The sequence below is a fragment of the Dermacentor albipictus genome, chromosome 2, assembly GCF_038994185.2.
Source record: "Dermacentor albipictus isolate Rhodes 1998 colony chromosome 2, USDA_Dalb.pri_finalv2, whole genome shotgun sequence".
NCBI classification, from domain to species: domain Eukaryota; kingdom Metazoa; phylum Arthropoda; class Arachnida; order Ixodida; family Ixodidae; genus Dermacentor; species Dermacentor albipictus.
The window spans coordinates 155,688,280-155,711,218 of record NC_091822.1 but is presented as its reverse complement, the minus strand read 5'-3'; the positions used below and the strand labels follow the sequence as shown (position 1 = coordinate 155,711,218).

The window sequence follows — 22,939 nt, the reverse complement described above, 5'->3', positions numbered from 1 at the left end:
GACATAGAAATACTACTATACCTAGGAAATAACACCAAAACATGCCATGGCTACTCGGCAAGAAAAAAAAGCATTCTCTTTCGCAAGTCATAGCAGACTTTTTCTTTTCTGCAATTAAGATAAATAATCGGCTGTGTGAAGACCAGCGACGCACACGCACAACAAAGATGTCTGGAAGCGTCAAACTGTCGGTCCGTGCTAAGCTTGCTTGTCTCAAATGTTCTCTCACGTCCTTGCACTTTCCCCCAGTCAAGGAATCTTCTTCGCTTCTTTTTTTTTCTTGCCGACAAGCCCGTCGAATCGTCGATGCATTTCTCACTGTCCCTGTGCTGCCAGCTCCTCTTCAATCAACTTGCGATACTGCGCAAAGCCACCTTCGATGCTTCGCACGGTGCGATTACTGCACACCCACAGTTCCTGGCACACCATTTGGATGAGCCGCTCGTCGTGGGACACCAACACCACACCGCCCTGGTTTGTGGAGAAACAAGGTTTTCGTGAAGATGTTGGGTGTTTCATTAGAATGGTTTGCAACGGTAAAGGGTAAGACAGAGCGTTGCTGTTCACCTAAGCACATGGCTACAAAGGTGCCCTGTTACTTTCTAAAATAATTTTATCGAGCCCAGATCCAGTACTACGAAATTATGACACGCATGAATTGGTATGTGTGCGCAAGTTGCAGGAGTCCTTGACAAGCGGCCGCACTAGGGACTTGGATGAAATGCTCAACTAAAGTTATGCGTGTCGAGTTTGACTTCACATACACAACGTGCAAATGCACAGACGGACCGAGAAATTTCCTTAAGCGAAATTCTAATGTGCACAGATGGATTTCGAACAACATGCACAGACCATTTTCACTCTGTGCCTTTGGATGATCACTGTTCCAATGCTTCACTCTGTCACTTAATTCGCCCTCTTAGTTAGTTCAGTCAGTAGTAGTACGACTAGTGACTGCATCCAAAAAGCACTGGTGCCAGGTTCAATCCCCCAAACAAAAAATAAATAAAAAGTCGCCTGCAAGAATGGAGGCAAGAAATAGAAAAGGGAGGGGTAAGTTGGATGCTGAAGATGCAATTCAATGAAATTCCAGCAAACTCCAAGAAAGCAGACGCTGTTTTTGACAATCATTATTGTTGGTTTCTACAGGAATTTTTGCTTTCAGATTTCTTCCTGTGGGTCTTTTTCACGACGGTTAAAGAAGTACCCAACATTAAAGATTTTTGTTATTCCATACTTTTGTTTTCTTAACTGACCCCCCTTATTGTACAGCCACCCTGATTATTAACAATATAGCGCGAGCGTCGACAGAACTGCTGGTGAGCGCCTTATAACGGCGATAAGTGTGCAACAAGGCGAGAGTTCGCGCACTCGCCTTGTTGCCTTGTTGCACTCGCCTTGTTGCACGCTCTTGTTGCACGCTTATCGCCGTTATAAGGCGCTCACCAGCAGTTCAGTCGACGCTCGCGCTATATTATTAAAAATCAGGGCGGCTGTACTCTCATTCTGCTGAGCTTAAAATGTAGTTACTGGACGTGCAAGAACATAGCCTCCTAAGAACACCTACACAAACATTCAAGTACCGTTCCAGTAAATGCATAAAATATCACCTTTTCTCCTACTTTTTTACATACCTGAAACCTGTTCAGGGCCTGCCCCAGGGCTTCAATGGTTTCTATGTCCAAGTGATTCGTAGGCTCGTCGAGAATTAGGAAATGAGGCCTAAAAAGAGAAAGAGCATGCTTGTAAGCATGTGTAGACAGAGACATACAAAATCTGTATATAAAGAATAGTATATTTTCAGCATCCACCTTTTACCTGTATTTTTTACAGTATCCAAGAATTATTACTTTCTTGCTATCAAATTTCTTGGATAACATTTCTATTTGTTCATATTCTTTCTTTTTCATGTGTTGTGCTACTTCTTGCACTTACCATTGGTGTCTTCTTACACAGCATTACCATGTTTTTCTTGTAGAATTTGCTTCTGCCTGTTAAACTGTGCCTGGTCTTGTCAACCTCCAAAACCCTGGCTTTTTACCAATTACCTCTGTTCAATTAAAGGGGTTAATTAGATCAACTAATTGTAACGATACCCATCACAGGAGAAACCATATCACGGCAAGCAAGAGCCATCGTTGAGCACTATGTTGCCGTATGAAATATGTTAACAGTGCTGAGCAAGACGAGACGCTGAACGTGAAATGCACAGGACAGGCGTTGAGAACATCACCTGGCTTTTTTTTACTAGAAAGATTATTTAATTCGTGTAACCTAAGGGCCCATTGTGCATTACACGAGGGGCGGAGGTATGAGTTACAGCAGCAAACACACAAATAAAAAACATTAGTAAGGCTCAGTGGCGTAATTTAAAAGGCTCAGATTCCCCAGCACCATGTCTGTGTTTTTAATGTGCCTTCTGGTGTCCTAGTCTGCATGCGCTACAATAGTTTTCCAAGATGCCATTACCAACGAGCCCACATTGCAACACCGGTCACCATTAAAGGGGCCCGGAACCACCCCTCAGGCTTGGTGAAATAAACGCAGCCTGCAGATAGCATACGCTGCTGTGAACATCTCGGCCAGATTTTGCAGTCTTGCACGGTGCGTGGAGCTTGCAAGCGGAGTGCAAAGTCACCTTTCTGCCAACAGCTGACATCAATCAAGAAGGGTGCTTGGATCAGTACTCTTCTTCCTATTGTTACTGTGTATATTTATTGACGAAGTTTGACAAGCAGGCTGAAGTAAGCTAAAATCTGCTTTCGAATTTCAATAATAATTACGTACTACCAGATGGCGCCGACTGTCATCTGCTCATGCTCAGCGCTTGCGTAGGAATGAAAATTCGACCACCCTGCTTATCGGTGTCACAGCGGTCGGGTCTCACTAATTTCGACTTATTTTGAACACTCAACAAGCCTCGAACCAAGCGAAACTTAAGGTCAGACCACACGCACATTTGCCAGCGCACATTAATTCCTGGCCACTCCTAGTTAGATGCCTTGGCAGACTTTGCTTCGTATTGAGCCATTGATAACACTTCAAAATGCACAAATTGGATGTGGCTACTATCCGTCGGATCAAGCAGGTGCAGGACAAAGTCCATCTGCACCACGTAGCACAGCCATACTGTAGCATATAAGCGCTGGCACACACTCAAGCCCTGTCGTGCACCAAGCAAACGCTGCGCATACGGACTACAGTTGCACGTAGCTGCAGTCTGCTGCGTAGTGTAAATACTGCAGATCACTGGCTGAGTGCACTGTGGCTCGGTGAGGACAATCGTGTTTGGCTTGTCGCAGGCACAAAAATCAGAATTAGTGGCGTCTACGTAAACATACAAATTCAAACTTGAACTGCACGTCACGGTGACATTCAGTAGGCGGAGCATTGTGGGAACACCCTGCTCCGCCGTAGCCTTCGCAGTGCAAGTCCTTAAAGAACGAGCGGAAGCACCACGAATGGGATCATACACGACCTTTGATTGCCAATAACTCTGCTTCTGATGAACGCGTTGAAGTACTTTCTGCGGCAAAGCATTTCTGAAACAGACTACTTTAAGTTCGAATGCACTTCTCGACTTCCATAAAAAGCGGTTCAGGGCCCCTTTAAAGGGACACTAAGTAGAAACACTCAATCAGTTTAGATATATATAAAAAAAGTGCTCTGCGACAACTTCGCTCTCATTATATTTTTCTATAGGAGAGAAAATGAAGGCAAAACTTCAATTTCTTTAATTTTGCGTTGAAATGCCGGCGCTGGCACGACAGTTGACGTCACAGATTTCAAGAAAGACAAAAGGGAAGGAAAGACAGGGAGGTTAGCCAGTGTAAATACCGGCTGGCTACCCTGTGCTGGGGAAAGGGGTAAAGGGAATAAAAAGAGGAAGAAAAGAAAAAAAAATAGAAACATTCACAGATTTCAAGGTATTTCCTCGCATGTGGGCCTTTCTGGGGCAGTGAAAAACTCGCGAAACTTGTGGAATTCAGTCTTTGGCTCCTTTGGAGTGCAATGTAGCCCGCCTTTGCCAATAAAAAATTAACTAGGCCCGAGCAGACCATGAAGTCAAAAATCTACAACGTCGTAGTGAGCTGGTGCAAGAACGTGAAGGGGATGTTGCCGCCTGTCTTGAACGATTACCATGCCTCCAGCCATGACAAGAGCATGCTTTTCAGTATTGTGGAAAGGCAACTTACACTAACGCAGCTTAACTTGCATTCCTCTTTAGTGTGTCTTAAAAAATTTGCCCGCAGTGAATCATTAAAAATATCGAGTTCCTGTCCAGCACAGGAATATAGTACCGCATTTGCTGCTTCACTTGAGCTGCCAGAGCTCTCCAAGATGAGTTCAAAGGGAAATGAATAGCAAGCACAGCAATCTCACCGTAGCATGGACATGAGGGCGAATGCAACCCTACTCTTCTGGCCTCCAGAGAGGCTGCCAATGGTCTGCAATGCCAGGTCGCCGGTGACACCAAAGGAGCCCAGCTGTTGCCTGTAGTACTCAGACGACTTCCCTGCAAGTGATGGAACAGTGCCTTGCAGCTGCTGTCTAGCCACAAATGCATGCAGGACTGTTATGCGCAAGAAGCAAGTCAGGAACTGGGAAAAGGGTGCGACAAATTCACTGTTGCCTCAACTAAGCCAGGTGCAGTGCACAAGGCAAAAAAGCCCTCCGCAAAAAGGTCATACACTATTAACCCGGATAATTCTTGACATCGCAGCATCAATTTTTCCAGCACATTCAACTTACAATTAAAGAAGAAGAAAAAAAACGGAAAAAGGGAGAAATGGGGGGGGGAGGGGGATATCCAATTATGGAATTTAACATCCTAAAGCGATAATAACTGGGCTGCAGAGAGATGCTACAGTGCGGGGCTCTGGATTAGTTCAGATCATCTGGGGGTTTGTAACGTGTGTCGAAATCTAAGTAGACGAATGTCCTTGCGTTACACCCCCATTGGAATGCAACCGCCGTGGTCAGGATTCTACCCCTGGCGCGACTGCGTGCTCTGCAGCACAATGCCATAGCCACTGAGCCATCATGGGGTTCATTAAGCGTGGAATGTCAAATGTAAGTCCACTGCTGGCCACACAAGATGACTAACTGTGGGCTGCACTGTGACATCTTGGCGTAGAAGAAGAACGGTGCTTGTAGCTTGGGTAGCTCAACAGAAGAAGGGTGCATCGCCGCATAGGCTACATGCAAATGCAAAAGGACTGCAGGCACCGTCCTTGTAGTGTTATACCAGAGTCTCGACTTCAAGCATTAGTCACAGGCTGTAGTAGCACAGGTTCCAAGGTATTAGAAACGGGCAAGGCAATAATGCCCATTAGACAACGCCACGCGGCACGCACCAGGAAACTGCTTAGCCATGAACTCTAGCGAGGAGATGCCGAGTTCCAGTTGGTCGACGTGGTGCTGGGTGAAGTAGCCGATCACCAGGTTGCGATGCACATGCCGCACTCCTGCCGTCGGGTTCAACTCGCCATTGAGGATCTTCAGCAACGTTGTTTTGCCGGAGCCGTTGTCACCGACCTGGTTGAAGAAACAGGGGAAATGCACAATTAGCCTATGGCACAGGATCAGTTTAGACATCAGGATCAGTACCAGAACTACTGTACGAAATAACAAAGGTTAATTTCCGCCACCTGGAGTTCTTTACAGTGCACCTAAATCCAAGGATGCAGGCGTCTTTCTTGCATTCTGCTTACCTTGGAATGTGGCTACTGCACCTGGGAATCAAAGCCGTGACCTTGTGTAAACCAGATGAACGCCATGGCCACTGAGTTACCACAGCGGGGCATTCAGGTTTAAGCTCTCTAAGAATACAAATGTAGCTACTATTACACAAATTTGTGTGATACTTTATCCTGTTTTGCTCTCACATATCAAAGCATCCTATCCACTCTCTTGAGTACTATATTTGTGTACACGCACAAAATTAGCCATGGGAGTGCTAGCCAGCACCGTCTCTGGCCAAGGAAGCAGAAGCACTGCATGCATAGTGCAGAAAATGTGCGCTCAACTCCCCCTGCGGCAAGTTACCTTATCGTCCACTTTCATATCCGTTTACCTCACTATTTCCACGCTTTAATTACACAAAACTATTAACCCCCCACGCACTTCATTCTGGCTTCATTATGTGCTTCTTCGTGAAGTTGTGATGAGAGTTGCAGAGTCACAAATCCGGAGTTCAAATGATTCTGGAATCATTCCACATATTCAAGCACCCAGACTGGAATGGGAATAGAATGAGAGCCCAAGATTCCTTAACGGAGTTGAAATGAAATGGGCACATAGTCCTGGAGTGCTAAATGTTGATTTTAAGCAAGACTACAAAACTGGTAAACTTGCCAGCCAGACCAACATAGACTTGACCACTTTTTCACATTTCACAACTTTTACTCAATACAGCTGTTTCGGTATGTACCTATAAGCAATCATCTCTGCTGCGATAATTATAAACAACACAGTATTTTTACACTTTCTGCATTTCCGATGACCTGAAAACCTTTCTTGGTTACAATGTTGAAGTGCATTTAAAGACAGCAACTTTTCATTACAGTTAGCTCCTTTTACTAAGGAGCTAGGTTAGTTAACTCCTTAACTTTAGCAAACGTCTTAGTACTTAATTATTGTCAAGAATTAATTATTTAGCAAGAGCAAGCACGAAGAGATGCAGGCCAAAAATGAGAATGTCACAAATGGTTGCACCCTATGAGAGTCCACGATGATTTGGAAAGTGCACCATGATTTTCATCTAGACTGTCAAGCATCCAGAAGGTGCCATAACAAGGGTTGAGAGAGGTGTGCTGGAATATGATGCCCTGGTAATATGCCAGAAAACTTAAGACACAAAAAAGGCAGCAGACTTCAGAGATTCCTTCGTCTTTGAAGTCATTTAATGCTAAAGCAGCATTCACTTTGTAGACCACCATCTTAATCTTGTTTGCCAGCTTTTTCCTCAAATAACTGCACTCGCCCACCATGAAGGACATGGTGTAAGATTATTTTGTGCTTTGCCTAACTCGAATTATTAATACTTGGAGAGATTACAGGCAACAGTGTGCTGAAGGGTTGAGGTCACAAAGGATGTTTGTTCTTCAGCAAAAAAAATAGTGTGTAACATTATTTCTTACATTGTTAAGACTTCAAGAATGTCTTTTTTTTTGTCAGGCATGCAATGCAAGAGGTGAACAATTATAGAAAAAGTTTCATTTAGTGGAATTACTGGAATGGAATGAATCAGCTCAACTGCTACAGGAGTGAGAATGATCCAACTCTCACACCATTCCGAGTGCAAAAGAGTGGAATTACGGGGATCTTCAATTTCCGGAATCGGGTGGGAATGGAATGGAGGGCGGCTCCACTCTGCAGCTCCAGTTGTGACGAACTTCAAGAGAAAACTCACAATGCAGATTCTTGACTGCAGGTTGGCCGAAAGGTTGACACGCTCCAGCACATTCTGGCCAGGGTTGTAACCAAAGGACACCTCGTCAAGCTGCAGGATTGGTGGGAACAGTGGTTCTGGGTCGGGAAACCGTAGCGTGACTGCAACCTCCTTTTCCACGGGCTTCAACTCAGGCCTGCAAAGAGGATATCAAGGTTTTACACAATCACAACCTCCACCTGCCAGCACTGATTAAAGAACAATATCGAGCTAGCCAGTGCTTTTGTATAGGTCAAGATACTATAAGTAGTACAAATAAAAAGGAAGGAAACAAGTCAGAAAAGCACAAATGTGCAATCCCAACAATTCAAAAGACGTGAATAAATGACTGACCAGTACAAACAAGACATAAAACACTGGTTAATGGTAAAGTGCGTGGGGTTCTGTACTGCCTAAATCTATTCCTCATCCACTGTTTGAACAACACTATTTTGGCTAAGGGAGGCTCAGCATTGGAGATGATTTTGGTTCGAAGATATACATTGGAAGATATTTTAATAATAATAATATTTGGGGTTTTACGTGCCAAAACCACTCTCTGATTATGAGGCACGCCGTAGTGGAGGACTCCGGAAATTTTGACCACCTGGGGTTCTTTAACGTGCACCTAAATCTAAGCACACGGGTGTTTTCGCATTTCGCCCCCATCGAAATGCGGCCGCCGTGGCCGGGATTCGATCCCGCGACCTCGTGCTCAGCAGCCCAACACCATAGCCACTGAGCAACCACGGCGGGTTGGAAGATATTTTCCTGCTGTTACAATAACATATAGTTTTAAGCCTACAAAGATAAACAAATTTCAAACAAAGAAAGTTCTGCTAAAGTACAGAAGTTGAGTGGTACATAGGCCATGAGAGATTGTTTTTAAACATCAATTTTTCTGTAGTCGCATGAGAAACAAAAAATTAACACCTCATGTTTTTTCATCCACTTTCATTTCCATTAAGTTATCGTTTCTTTATTTCATTTATTAAGCACAAGTAATTTACCCTATGTTGTACTTGGTGTCAGTGTTTGTTAGCTTCTTATGATATGACTAATAAAAATCGGGCCCCTCGGTTGACTCCCTTTCTTCTCGTTCATAAAAAAATTAAGTAATTCTGCAGTTTGTGGAAACAGAAGTGGCAGCATTCTCAGTATGCCACCCCACTGGTACAGAGGACAGGATGCTGAGGGTCAAATTCAAACTAAATATGAATAACTGAATCTCACAGTTTTTCCAGCATCTTCAATTTGCTCTGCACTAGGGAGGCACGCTTTGCATTGAACCGGAACCTGTCGATGAAGACCTGTGAAAGGAGAAAAAACAATTATATATAAAAAAAATTCGGCCTTGGGAGATGGTTCAGAGATTAGCAAATTGGGTTGTGCAGGACTTCTCAATGCAATGAGAAAATCAGTCGAGCACCAGAAGTAGTAGAAAAAGCAAAAATTTTTTGTTTATTTGGTTGGTCTGATTCTGGAGTGGGACGCTTGGCATGTGGCTAGGGCTTGTTGCGGCTTGAGGTGGCATTTGGGCCAGCAATCCACCAAGCCCATGGATGAGTAGGTCCGGTAGTAGGAATGAAGGAAGAACTGTTTGTTTTACATTATTTACACTGGGTCCAGATACGGAAGCCCACTCGATGTAGGAGCACATTAAACAACTGCATTCACATCAGGACACATCAGCCCCCATGCCTCAAGGTCTCTGCTTTTAATACAGTCGCCTTACTAGGCTACTAGACTAGGGAATCTGATGGCTGCATCATGGCCAATCGCAATTGTTGAATCAGTTGCTATATCCTGCCCATGATATCGCACCGTTCCACTATACTCTGCCCCCTATGTTGCGTCTTCGACCCCCGCATATGGCACAAGCATGTAGCAATCTGGGAATCCGATGTCAAAACCACACCCACAATAGCATTCGATGTTGGCCCTTTTCATTACTTAGTTGTCAAGTCCAGGTAGAGGGGTCTTTTGTTGACCCGTCAACAGTTGGAGTCAACGCTGCATAGACTTCTGGACAGGCGCTGATGAATAGGGGGGAGGGTTGTCTCGTGGTAAACGTTTAAAGAACGCTCATCACCATATTGAGATGTAACAGACTGAAGGTAAGCTCCGGATCTAGCCATACACACACCCATTCCATAGTACTCCCCAACCCACAGTGCTTGTAATGGTAGCTATGTTGAGTTCAGATGAACAAGGCACTCAGCAGCGTCAGCTCTGACTATATTTATTGCTGCAAGCAATAAGCAACAGTTGCAGAGAGAAGGTCCACTCTGTGAAGAGGTGATAAATAGGCTTGCCTTGTTGCACGTGATAGTCGGGCAACGAGGTCACGTCGACAAAGTCAGAGAGGGAGAGAGAGAGAAAGGCAAAGGAAAGACAGGGAGGTTAACCAGAGATTATCTCCGGTTGGCTACCCTGTACTGGGGGAGGGGAAAGGGGATGCAATAGGTGAGAAAGAAAGAAGGATAAAAAAAAGGAAAAAAAGAACTAAGCACACACACACACGTGCACACGAACTATTTCTGTGGGCACTGTCATGCAACCCGCAAAGACATTCCTAGTCTTACGCAGTGTCACCGTACAGTCCTGCGCCACACTGTCTACTGTCACAATTTGTCAGAAAGTCCCGTGTCTTTCAAGTATCGCAGCAGCGCCTTCATAGCGGATCGCGCTGATATTCGCGTAGGCCAGGTTCCTAGGATCTTGTTTTCTGTCATTGGGCGCTTGTCCAGTTTGTCTAAGGTGGCTGAGAGGACAGTATTATTTGGCACTCTGACAAAATCAGAGTGCCAAAGGGAGCTTCTCCCTCCAGCGACGATCTTTTATACCTGTTTCCTTTCAAGAGAGGAATGTGCTCCTTGTGCAACGAATACCTTGCCCTTTCCCACAAGTCTAAGGGGAAAGGTGTGCTTAGCGAGAGCGAGGGAGAACCGAGAGAGGGCATAGTGCACTGGCTCTCTATGTGCCCGCAATGTGCGATCAAGCCGACGCAAGTACGCGGGACGCAATGGGTGCATGCACTCCCATACAAATCAGTGACACACTTCATACATTTACAGCAAGCATGTCTTAAAACATGGCTGAACTTGACAAAATCATTAATAAAATAAAGTCAAAATCAGTTGTAAGTGATTACGATGCTACCTTGCACTAAGTGATTGCTGATTTGCTCTTCTCATTTCCGATGAGTTGCTGATGTACACAAATCCTTCAGTCTACGCCATGCCAACTTTTTACGATAGGGAAGGAGTCATGAATGAAAAAATAAACAACAAATTACATTTTTTAAATCATAAAAATAAAAGAAAGCGAGAACACCAACAAGTCTGAAAAGCTGCAACACAAAGCTGGGAAATTTCACAAGCAACTTGGTCAAAAAGAAAAGAAGGAGAGATCTACAATTTTAGATGTATTTTACGATGTTACTCTACATCACATTCAACCTTAACTCAAGAAAGTGGATCCCAGCGCCACCACTCATGAAGGTTTTATTGCAATGGAATGACACTCATAAATGCGAAGTAACATGCTTGTAACCAGGCACTCCAGGTATGCACTGGGGTGAATGTGTCTTTCTCAATTAATTTTTAATTTGTTAGCATTAGATGCATCAAAGTGGAAAGAAAGCACATGTGTGTGTAGTGTGGGAAGCCGATCACATTAGATGTAGGTTACGTGATTATATATATGCCGCTACATCTCCACTGAATTTTTGCTGTACAAATGCTCAAGAAGCGTTATTATGGTGTAGTTTCTCCTTCACAGGGAGGTACTGTGTTGCAATTGGTGGGGTCCAGTAAAAGGTTTTAAGCCCATGTTTGAGCCGACATCTGTATGGGAATACAGGGACAGTATGCCTTTCCCGTTGTTATACATAGCTGGTGCACACTTTCCCGTTGCAAATGATTGCGCATGGGAGTAGGAAACTGGGTCAATATAAAACTGCGATAAAAAATTAAGCAGAGGCCATCATAGGGTGATTGTCAAAGTCGAGTGGTATGTTCCCAGTACAGACCTGCTGAGACATGCTGCGGGGGACAGTTATTGGCTAGCAGCATTGGTTAATGCTGTGAGACATGTAGGTTTTGTGGTGTCGCACTGTCACCAGTATTAGCCTGCATTATAAACTGCATTAAAATGTTTGCGAGGACGCATACTGTACGCCAGTATCAGAATCAAGTCGCCACCTTTGATTACGCTGTCTCTGGGATTGACCCTGTTTACTAGGCCAGACAACCATCCACTCGAAGTGGGGTATAGAACAAAGGAAAGGTTCACTTTGAAAGTCATCCACGCACTGACCAAAACAAGTGGTGAAGCGAATTCGTACCTGCACATGTGCCTTGTACTGTTGCTGCGCCTCGTACTCGCGCTGCTGGTTCTTGAGCCGTTCTGTCATGACTTTGACAAAGTTCTCATAGTTACCCCTGTAGCCTGTGATTTGTTGCGAGTGGAAGTGCAGGATGTCTGTGGGAACGGTGTCCAGGAAGAGCCGGTCGTGGGAGACCACCAGAAGTGTCGTAGGCCAGTCCTGAACAACAAAGCACAAGTGTCTCCACCTACGTTGCATACACAGGCATCCCATCCTAATCACAAAAACACAAAAGCAAAAAGGAGAACTATATGAACGCTATGTTTTATCATGCTCACTGATAAGAATGTCATACTCAATTCTGTTTAAACCAACCATACCTTGCAGCTCTCCGATTTCGTATGCTACTTTGCTTATCAATACAGCCATGCAGGCTGGCACACAGGCCCTCATAAAGCTTCTGACCGCAAGCTTTAAGACCAAGGGACCAGCCATATGTTGTAATAAAAAATAAAGCGATTCGATTTGACACCAACTATACTACAAAACATGTGATTGTGAAAGTTGTGTAAGCTTATTAATTTGTTCCTGTCACAGAAGCAGGACCAAGAGCAAAAGGCTGCTAGGCGTGGGAGAAATAAACATGTGTCAGAAATAAACTGATAACAAGTCACAAAAATCATTACCAAAACCAACTAAACACAATATGTAACTCGGCAGCAAAATGCAGCTCAACTATAAGCAGAAAGCATGACAGGAAACAGTTTGAAAAAGCTCTAACTACGAAGTAACGACCAAGTGAGAGCAAGAGCACTTACCTGTAGGTAGTTCTCTAGCCAAATGATCGCTTTCATGTCCAACATGTTTGTAGGTTCTGTGTGGAAGGAAAGTGACTTACAATCAGTGCTGCATGCAGCGTACCACCACAGTTCAGCAAATAGCCGTGGCATGAGCGATGTACACTAAGCATCAAAGGTTCACGGACAGGAGAACACGAGAAACTACATTTTCTTGCCACCTGAGCATGACACATAGATTCTTTATCTCACAAAGCATGTGCAGTAATGCAAAAGCTACAAGAAGTGCTTAGATGCTAACGGAGCCACCATAAAAAATGGACTTATGGTCTGCTTGATGAAAAGAATATACAGCATAGACACGCAAAACAACAACTACTGAGCTGTCTCACTTCTATCAGATGCGTACACCCACACTGCATATTTCTGGATGCAGAATAAAGTTCCATTGCCACACTGAGTGAAAACTGTCAATCAGGGCTAATAACTGGTGCAGCAATAGCACAGTTATAATTCCTACGGTTTTGTTAACATCACACTGCTTGAAAGAAAGTTGCAGTTCCGAGCTGCTGTCCCTTTCGATTAAAGCATGCTATCTCCAGCTCTGCCAACATCAAATCAGGTTTTTGAGACCCCTTACTGATAATGAGCACCCACAGCTTAATTAAATTATGGGGTTTACGTGCCAAAACCACTTTCTGATTATGAGGCACGCCGTAGTGGGGGACTCCGGAAATTTGGACCACCTGGGGCTCTTTAACGTGCATCTAAATCTAAGTACACAGGTGTTTTCGCATTTCGCCCCCATCGGAATGCGGCCGCCGTGGCCGGGATTCGATCCCGCGACCTCGTGCTTAGCAACCCAACACCTTAGCCACTAAGCAACCACGACGGGTTACCCACAGCTTGGCTGTTCAAGTAACGCAGTGCATAACAAATTTAGGCAGCTCGTCTAAACCACAAGAAAATTTACCTTTAAATTGCGGCTGCTTTGGTTGCTTCATTAGCTTCTGGCACCTGCTAGGTGCTGTGCTTCACAAGTAAACTTGCAGAACAGTAGCAAAAGTGAGGCTTTTAAGCCTAGCAGGAAAGAGCCTAGTGGATATCTTACAGCGTTGATACTAGTGCCAAAAGATTTGTTTTTAAGTTTTGCAGGTTGATGTCACTTTGAAATTAGTGATGCAGCAAAAAATATTAGCACCCAAACTTTCAATGAAATGAAGGATGTGTGTGCTAATCGTCACAGATAAAATAATGTCATAGATGTAGCACAGCTTAGAGCCAAGAACAGGGTGCAAAAGAAAAAGAAATAATACAGTATCTCAGCATCATTAATAAGGTATGTTCACTGCAAGTATCGGAGGGTATTGGAGGGTCTAGAGTGGCTTACCATCAAGCAGCAACAAGTCAGGCCTGAAAAGAAGGAGAGAAAAAAGGTTATTTTATTCCAATGAAAAGAATCCAGACGTGCAGTTTTCATTTAGACCAAAAGCTGGGCTGTTTTTTAATGCAGATGTCTGACATTTTTCTGCTTGCATGTTTGTAACAAAAACATTATTTTGCGAAATTAGTTGTTGCAAGTAAGGTTAGAAAATGCTTTTTCAATTTCTCAGCATTCTTGCTGCACCAAAAACCACCAGAACTCACCTCGTGAACAGTGCTCTTGCCAATGCTATTCGCATTCTCCATCCTCCGGAAAACTCTCTGCAGGTGATGAGAAAAACATTTCACATGATCATGATAACAATCTTTTGTGCATGACATAGTTCATGTCCTTTTCACCCCAGTTCAGTAATAGAAACTTACTGAATAAGTGTTGTGATTCAACACTTAGCAACAACAGGTGGTGTCCGGATAGCAACCCCGGCGACAGCTTTCTCCCAAAGTACTAATACAGTTAAAACACATTCTAACGAAATATTATTTAATGAAGTTCCCGATTTGACAAAGAAATTTACATTCCCTGGCAGGTACCCATAAGGTTCAATGTTATCATTGACCTGAATTAACGAAACACACCTGGCCAAACTCAATTTAACAAAGTTTTTCCTGAAGTAAACAAGTAAAAAAAGCGGTGATTTCTTTCTAATTTTGACAGACGCATTTTTCTTCAGGCGTGCGCACTAAAGCTATCGCATTAAACCATTTGAATGCCATGGTCACATCCCTAGCTTTATTTTGATGGCGCTGCATGCCAAACCATGCACGGAACAGCCAACTCAACATCGCCTCAGTAGGAGCGGTGGTGGTTGCTTTCATTATTTCATGGTTTATGCAACAGATGGCTGAATTACCGGCAAATACAATGCTGCAGCAGCCTTTGCGTGTCACTATGTTACAATTCTAGATTTCGAAGGACCGAAAAATTCCTTTCTCGATTTTACAAACCTCCCTATTTAGCGAAATAATTCGAGCGTGTTCATCACTTCGTTAAATCGAGTTTCAAGTAGAAGCCCATCCTGAACACCATGCTTCTGTGTACTGCAAACGCTGCAAGCAATTGCAGGAACCGGAAATGTGTCATGGTCATCATGTATGGACACCATCTATTGCACTATGGAGAAGCACTGTGGTGGGGGGTGCCATATCGAGCTCGGCTAACTATGGCTTTTCCATGTGCACCCAAATGCAAGCACATGAGTCGGAAACACAATTTGCCACTATTAAAATGTGGCTGCTGCCACCAGAAATTGAGTGCATAAGCTCATGCTCAGAAATGTAATTTTATAGCCATGAGTCTGCTTTACTGCAAGGGGAGGCTTGATAAGAAAAAACACAAGAATGATATATAGATAGCGACGCTGCCCTACTGAAGTTCTCAGACTGGCTCACCATGAGAAGATGAACCTAGTTATACTTGTTTATTAGAAAGAACAAGAACTACATTTCTTTCTAAAAGAAACAAATGCTTAAGATAGCAAGTTTTGAGAAATGTTCCTGCACCGAAATGGCCTAAACATGAGAAAATACTCGGAAATCTGTGATGTCAGACTGACGGACCGGTGCTGAGGTATTGGCATGGAATTTGAGAAAAGGAGGTGTTTTTTTTTCCACTAATAAACATTTTCTTGCCAAATCAATGAAAAATAAATTTTGAAGGAATATTTTAACAAGTGAAAGTCATTTAGTTTTGCTGTTTGGCGTCCCTTTAAAATTGCAACAAAAAAGGGGGGGAGGGGGATGGAAATGTAGTAAGTGTAACTGAACAAAATGAACAAGGAGGATGTACCGGGTTTTCTTTTGCTGCATTGCCGAGGAAAAGCCAAGACCGGCCAGGATGACTGATGCCCTTGCCGGTGCCTTGTCGGCATCTATGTGCTGCAGTTCGGCATAGACCTGAGACAACCGTTCATTCAGTGCCGGGTCATCTCTCTCGGCCCTGCAAAACGAAAAGGGAAAATCTGAGGTCGTTTGCTTACCCCGGAGAAACTGACCAAAAAAGGACAAATCTGTAAAGGATGCACTTTATCCTTTTTGTCGAGATGTGTCGAGAAAGACACAGTGTTTACCCATGCGTAAGGCTCCCATCCACGCAACCCGGACTGCAAATTATACAATGCTTGTAAAGGGGAAAGAAAAATCCTCATGCATAACCTGCACGAATGACCACGTGCGTGCAAAAGCGTTCACATCTTTATGAAGTCAACCCAGCCCCATTGTAGGCACAAGGCAAGGCATTATGAATAATGCTTTTTTATAAGCTCACCCACCGCCACTTTCACTTTTTCTTTGAGTCTGAGGGCAATGAAATTTCAAAGCGTTGCAAAGTGCATTTATATGCATTTGTCCTTCAGGGCAAGCTTCGGATGAAACGAAACTGTATGCGGTGAAGTCATAAGGCAAGAGTTTGTGCATCACTTGCACCTGTACTTAGAACTTCCTAGAACATCTTGTGAAAATCACACGCATGCAAAAGTATGGTACTGAATAATCATTTCAGTTTAATAAAACTGGAAAAATAAGACACTAATAAGAAGATAGCTATCTGCAATATGCCTGGAGTGTTGTCCAATATACAAATGCTTGCGCTGGACAAATATGCAATTTCTGATTTGTTAGAAATCCTCGCAGACCCTTGCATCGGTAGCCAAAGCTAATGTGACTGCATCACGTTGACCAAGGTAAATGTTTCATTCAGCGCAACAACAGTTCTCCCACGCTGAAAACATGTTGAGCAAACTCACACTTTGGCGGTAAGTTCCTTTTCCTCGTTGAGCAACCGCTGCCTCTTCTCGTCGCAGGAAAGGACGCTGTCCAGTGCAATGGTGTCATCTCCCACAACCTCCTGCTCTACGTGCAGCACAGAGATGTGCGATGGAATCCTGAGTTGACCACTATGAACAAGCAAGTTGTAGGGAAGACATTAAATTTCATGACACAATGTTCTCATGTCAGTGTAATGAAAGTCTAGTGAGCAAATGAGAGTGCAGAGCAAATGACGCTGATCGAATTACTTTGAACTGTCATATTTGCAAATAGTCATATATGGAAGCAATAGCAGTCGACCTCCCTAAACGAGCTGGAAGCTGCAGAGCAGACTCATAGAGTTCTGTCAAAAGGGAACCTTCACAGGTGATTAAACATTAGTGTTTCTGGTCCCGGAATTGAACTCGGCACCACTGCCTTTTCAGGGCAGTTGCTTTACCAACACAGCTAAGCAGGTCGCTAGCAAATAGCAGGGCGGAAGCGAAACAATTGACAATTAAAAGCACTGATTACACAAATAAACCAAATTTCCACAAAACTGGCAGTTAAAAATGTTACTTGATACTCCGTCATATCACCAAGCTTTCCGATGCAATCTGTCTCTCTTTGCATCCTTATCCATACTTCAACCAAAACACAAAGCAGTCTACCTGGAAAGCATCCTCAGAAGCGTAGTCTTTCCAATACCATTCCTGCCCACAAGACCGTAGCGCCTTCCACAGGCCAGTGTCAAGTTGGCTCCCATTAGGAGTGTTCTGCAAGAAAGAAAGCAGTTAAATAAAGGAATATGCCAAACTCTTAACCTAAGCTAATCAGTTCCCATCCACTTACTTGTCGCCGAAGGCAATGTCGAAATTTTCAACACGAATGTCCTGAGTACGGTTGCTGCCCTTGCTTTCCATGCGGGCTTCCCTCTTGCTGACTGCTTGACTTGCTGTGGCAGCTTTCAACACTGGTTGACTGCGTGGGAGTAATGATTAAAAAGTTAAGTCTATAAAAAAAACCACACTTGGGTGTGGTCCTCAGCTTGATAAGTCTACAAACAGTACACATATACTGCAATAGCAAAGAACATGTTTTGTCAACCCATAACAGCCCACTAACTCTTTAAGTGCCGTGTCAGAGCATACTTATCTGAATGCCGATGAACACCCTCGGCCATGATAATTTGTGAAGCTGAAACAGCCTTAGACTGGTTGCGCCATATACTCAGAAATCAGTCAAACTAAAATTTTTTGGAAGGTTTTCATCTTATTTGACAGATGGCACAAAAAAAAAAGCTTATGAACTGTTGGCGTTCTGCATGTCTCTTGTTTTCTGACGTGACAAACCTGCGCCAGAGATATGTGCATTTTTTAGCCATGCATTATTTTGTTTCTGCGTATATTTTCATAAGTGAATGAATAAATGTTTCTTGTTCTCAAGACCTTCTTATGAATTCTAGTTAAGGGGACTGTGATGTTGATTACGAGGTGCCTTCAAGGGAGAATGACAGTGGCAAAGAGATCATGTTGCTTAAGAAAAACAAATCATCCTAACTTGTAGGGACACTCAGCTCTGTTAATGTTATGGACACTCAGTTAATGTTATAAAAATTTGTAGCATCAAAAACATTTGGGCGCTATTGTGACGACAGCCCAAAAAATACCACACTGTACAGTCGTCATCAATATGGAAGGGAACAATACATTTTTTTTAAACGACAACTCATGATTCGTGGGTTCGAAATCAGGCACTTAAACTACATAAGAAGTTTTCCTGTTGAACTATTAGTCTCATTGAATACTTTTATGACTGGCAGGTGTTTGAAAGCCCCTACAAGCATTTGAAAAGAATATAGGTGTTTCATTTCATGCTGATGATGACTGCAGACTTCTATGTTTAAAAAAAAAAAAGAAGAAAGAAAAGGAATGCAAGTAAGGCCATATGTTTTCCTCTACTGTAATGTCAGTACTCATTAGATATCAAACATAAACAGGAAGCAAACCAAGTTTTTTCCCGGGATATCTTTTTATATTGAGCAATACAAAAATAAATGTAAGAAAGAAAATAGCTTTGGGGACATTTCTACCTGGATAAAGTATTTTGCTTTGCTGCATTTCAATGTCGTGTTTTTTCCCCTCCATTTTTGTATTCAATTTCTCACATTTCAAATCACTTGTAAGCAATTCGACCCCCCCCCCCCCCTCTCTCTCTATATGCAATGCCTGATCGGGTCCCTTAGGGCACTGAAAATAAATCACTTCAATCTGAACCCTCATTTGAGCAGTGACAACAGTTTCCACGTATCTTTTAAGTTTTCCACAAGTTGTATTTAAAACAGATACAACAGAAGACTGATTAATGAGAAAACCAGGGAAGAAATAGAAACATGTTATAATTTGAATTTCTCACTGCATAAACTGCCTTATCCATGCGTAAATACGAGAGTGCAATACTTACACAGGCACAACTTTCTCCCCACCGACTTCCCGTTTCTCTTGCTTCTGCTTCAACTTGGCCTCTGCCTTTTCAAGCTTCTTCTGGTCCACTTGCTGTAAAGACAAAGCAAATTACTCGGCTAACTACTGTTTCCAATGCTCAAATGCCAAATTTGATTCTACAGCTAACACATTACCATTTGCATCACAACTCTTTAGTACATTCAGGATATAGATTATAGAGAAAGCATAGGGGAAATAACCTATTTTGTTCTTGTTTAATTAGGGTGCCTGGCAATTCAAGGAGAACATGAATTCATGCTTACCTTCATAGTCTTAAGAGAGCAAAAGAAAACAGACGTACAGAAAAAAAAGGCAACTTGCTATAGGGGGGAGCCAAATCCACAGTTTCACATTATGCAAATTGCTCTGTTAATTTGGCCGCACCAGTGAGTGGCCCACTGCTTCGTTTTATTGGGTATCTATGTACAGTGCTTGGCGAATTAAATGCAATAACAGGCCTGTGATTTCTGTGCTGCTGGTGAGCGCTGGAAGGCCAAATGCAATCACAATGCACAAAGGTCCTCGCTTTCAATGCATATCATAATGCATCAGCTTGATGCCCCTACCACCCTCCGGCGGCACAAGAAGTGCGGGCCAACATGCAGGGTGAATGTTGTGTTTCATTCGCCGAGCACTGTACATACTCTTAAAGGAAGCACCAAGTTTGTCTGCCGCCATCAGTTACAGCCGAGATACAATAAACATGAGTAAATGTACATGCCAATGTGGCCGCATACTATGTTGTAATGAACAGTTGCAGTTTTATTAGTTTGAATGCGAATTTGCTGTTCCCGTTAAAAGCGGATCCTACTGCCCATACAACACGTTATATCACATTGAAATAAGTGCTATATGTACAGAGAGTACAAAACAAGGCCTGTGTTTAATGACGCAGAGGCGAGTATCTTCTCAGCACATGTAAACAAAACTTGAATAGGACCTTGTGACATGTTTGTCTAGACATATGCATGCATAAGATACTAATACAAAAATGCAGTGTAAACGTGCATGCGGAAAAAGAAAGGAAAAAAGCATATCTTATCTGAACACAATGATATAAGAGATGTGACCAAAATGTTTATGCACAGCCCTTTGCTAAAGGCATTAAATGTTCTTACCAATGCACTGTCTCTCTGCTTCATCCAGATGCTTTGAACTTCATCGGTAGTATTCTCAAACTCAGCAGCCAAGGCTTTTAACTGCACTGGGGCATTAAGAACCTTCGCACGGGCACTGTGGCTGTCACCATTCTGCACGTCGGACTCCCTGGTCGACAAAAATTGGAAGAACAACGACGAATGAGGATACGGAGCTTTGCTTTTGATTTGCACATGCTGTAGACACCCTACTCAAAAATAGATTACAACAGATTGGATTTCTGGAATAAGCACTCTAAGTTTACGAAAACTTTTTTTCTTTTTTTCATTGTTAAGGCAACATGCTTTGATGCTGTAAAGTTTCAGCTGTTTGAATTTGAAACAAATGCTGGATGCCTACAGTTGTCCATTTTCTTCTACAGTGTAAACCTGTATAAAACGATGCAGCATCTCCAATGAGTTGCAATCCATATACAGTGAAGTTTTACACAAGTGCATAAAGAGTAAAAAGACGAGTTTGTGTTTATTGATTGTCTGCACAAAGTGACACAAAAGGATTCATTTAGGTATTGCAGAGAGGCTAATGTAATGCCGCTGCCACGGATGCACAAAGGTAAGCGCTCTAGCTTTTCTTTTTTTCTTCCCCATGCCACCGCTGCCTCGAATGTGTGGAGGTGAGCGCCATCTGGTGGTGGTGCAAGGAACCCAGCATCAAGCGCAGCATGTGTACTCTCCGCTTTGATTGGTTGGCCTATTCGGAAAAAGAACAGCCAGGCCACAGCACTCGTGGTCACGAAGCATGGAGACGTTTACAAAGAAAAGCTTTGCTTTTAATGTTCAATGAGTATTTAACTCCCTTATAGTTACTCCTGGCACAACTTGCATTAATTCAGTGTGTAGGTGGCGTAAAAGATTATCGAAGAACATTTGCAGAAAAACATAGGCTAAACTACAGCAGCGCTTTTTGCCCACTGTACAAGTACTTGAGAATGCTTCACAAATGCCAGCGCAGTGATGTATTAAGTCAGCGAACTTGCACCAGTATGCCAACAAAGGAATAGACGTGAATAAACGTATTCAAAGTTTCAGCAAGTCAGTATAAAACTAACTTTGGACCCTTGTGCACAGTAAAATCATGGCTCAACAATGCATTAAACTGTGAGGATTACAGTCAGCATGCATACAACGTTTAAATTATGTACCAACATTTCAGTGAAAAGTCCATAGATTATACAGCACAATATAATATACTTTTTTAGCACTATACATTAATACTCAAAATGCACTAGGCAGTAGTCTCGTGCATGCTGTAAATGACTTCACGCAACTTTCTCGTAGTCTATGGATAGGTGACCCGATAAACAATTAAAATGTGTGGAAAGTGTAAGTTACGTTCTATCTGAATCTATGAAGCTATATATCACGTAACTACATTAACATTGGAGCCTACGAATTATTAAGAGAGCTGAGGTTAGATGAAGGCGCTAAATATCGAATGTGGGCAAAGAAATGTAGTTAACAGTCAGACAAACAAGTGTGCTGCTTGAATGTACAGTTGACCAATCTAGCAGACGCAGGCTGTTATGTGGTGCGCTACGTTTCCTGCCAGTCGTGATGTTTGCCGGTACACCACCGTCAGGTCACTGACCGCATTCCTCTTTTTATTTGTTCCGTTCGCACAAATACAGATTCACCATGGCGTGAAACCGAAAAAAAAAAGAAAGAAAATGAGCTTCCAGTCGTACCCTTTCATGACGTGGAGCAGCCGGGCGCAGATCTCCCGGATCTCATTGTCGTCTTTGGTGTCGCCGGAGATTTGCAACAGCATCTCGCCGACAGCATCGTAAACCTCGTCACAAGTGGAGAAGTCCTCCTTGCCCTCATCCAAGACGCCTGTGCGCGCAAAATAAACGAGAGCAGGCTGAGCCTTCACACGTCTCTTTCTGTCGCACTCATTTGTTTGTTTGTTCGCGAGCGCGACCATCCAAGCGATAACTGTTGACAGCTACAACGAAGACGAAACTAGTACGCGGGGCTTCCGGGCTAGCTCCGACCGGCCGAAGCAAACGACCACCGTCGCAACACAAATGGCTCGCGACAAACCTGAGGTGAGTTACAACTCCAGAACGCGAACTACAATTAGGTACTCCAAGGCCAGGTACGGCGGAATTAGCCGAGATGCTGCGTGGATTTGGGAAGTAGTACTTAATATGAATGGGTTGCCGACAAGCCGACCAATGTCAACTTCGGTAACGACCGTGTCGGCATAGTTTATGGATGTTATTGTAGACGAGTGACTGCGGAAGCATTCCTGGGACAAAACGGTTCGCGTACCTTCGAGGTAATCAAATAGGTCTTCGTCAATATCGGGGAAAGCATCGCTTAGCACGTCTTCGACGGCTTCCATCTTGATGAAAAAGGGAAGGGGGGGAGGTTGCCAACCTAAATGCTCGATGTGTCTAATGTAAGCGCCTTTACATAACAAGTACAAAATATTAAAAATCAAATAAAGGTTTCTATTCTAATATTAGTTAAAAAATACCCAACTAAAGAAAGTTAAAGCACTTATTTGCTAATTTCAGAAAAGCGATAGG

At 43.2% G+C, this 22,939-nt stretch overlaps 1 protein-coding gene across 1 annotated transcript; it reads right to left on the bottom strand.

Moving 5' to 3' along the window:
* Positions 1-51: 51 nt before the first annotated feature.
* LOC135915500 (ATP-binding cassette sub-family F member 3) lies at positions 52-22,815 on the bottom strand. The gene is made up of 18 exons (XM_065448606.1): positions 22,680-22,815; positions 22,091-22,238; positions 20,367-20,514; positions 19,208-19,299; positions 17,597-17,725; positions 17,416-17,520; positions 16,744-16,893; positions 15,789-15,938; positions 14,207-14,263; positions 13,950-13,972; positions 12,581-12,636; positions 11,781-11,981; positions 8,666-8,742; positions 7,415-7,589; positions 5,358-5,538; positions 4,384-4,516; positions 1,635-1,722; positions 52-471 (listed from the first exon to the last, which is right to left on the bottom strand). The coding sequence occupies exons 1-18, from the start codon at positions 22,750-22,752 to the stop codon at positions 316-318; spliced, it is 2,142 nt and encodes a 713-aa protein (XP_065304678.1). The 5' UTR covers positions 22,753-22,815; the 3' UTR covers positions 52-315.
* Between the last annotated feature and the right edge of the window lie 124 nt (positions 22,816-22,939).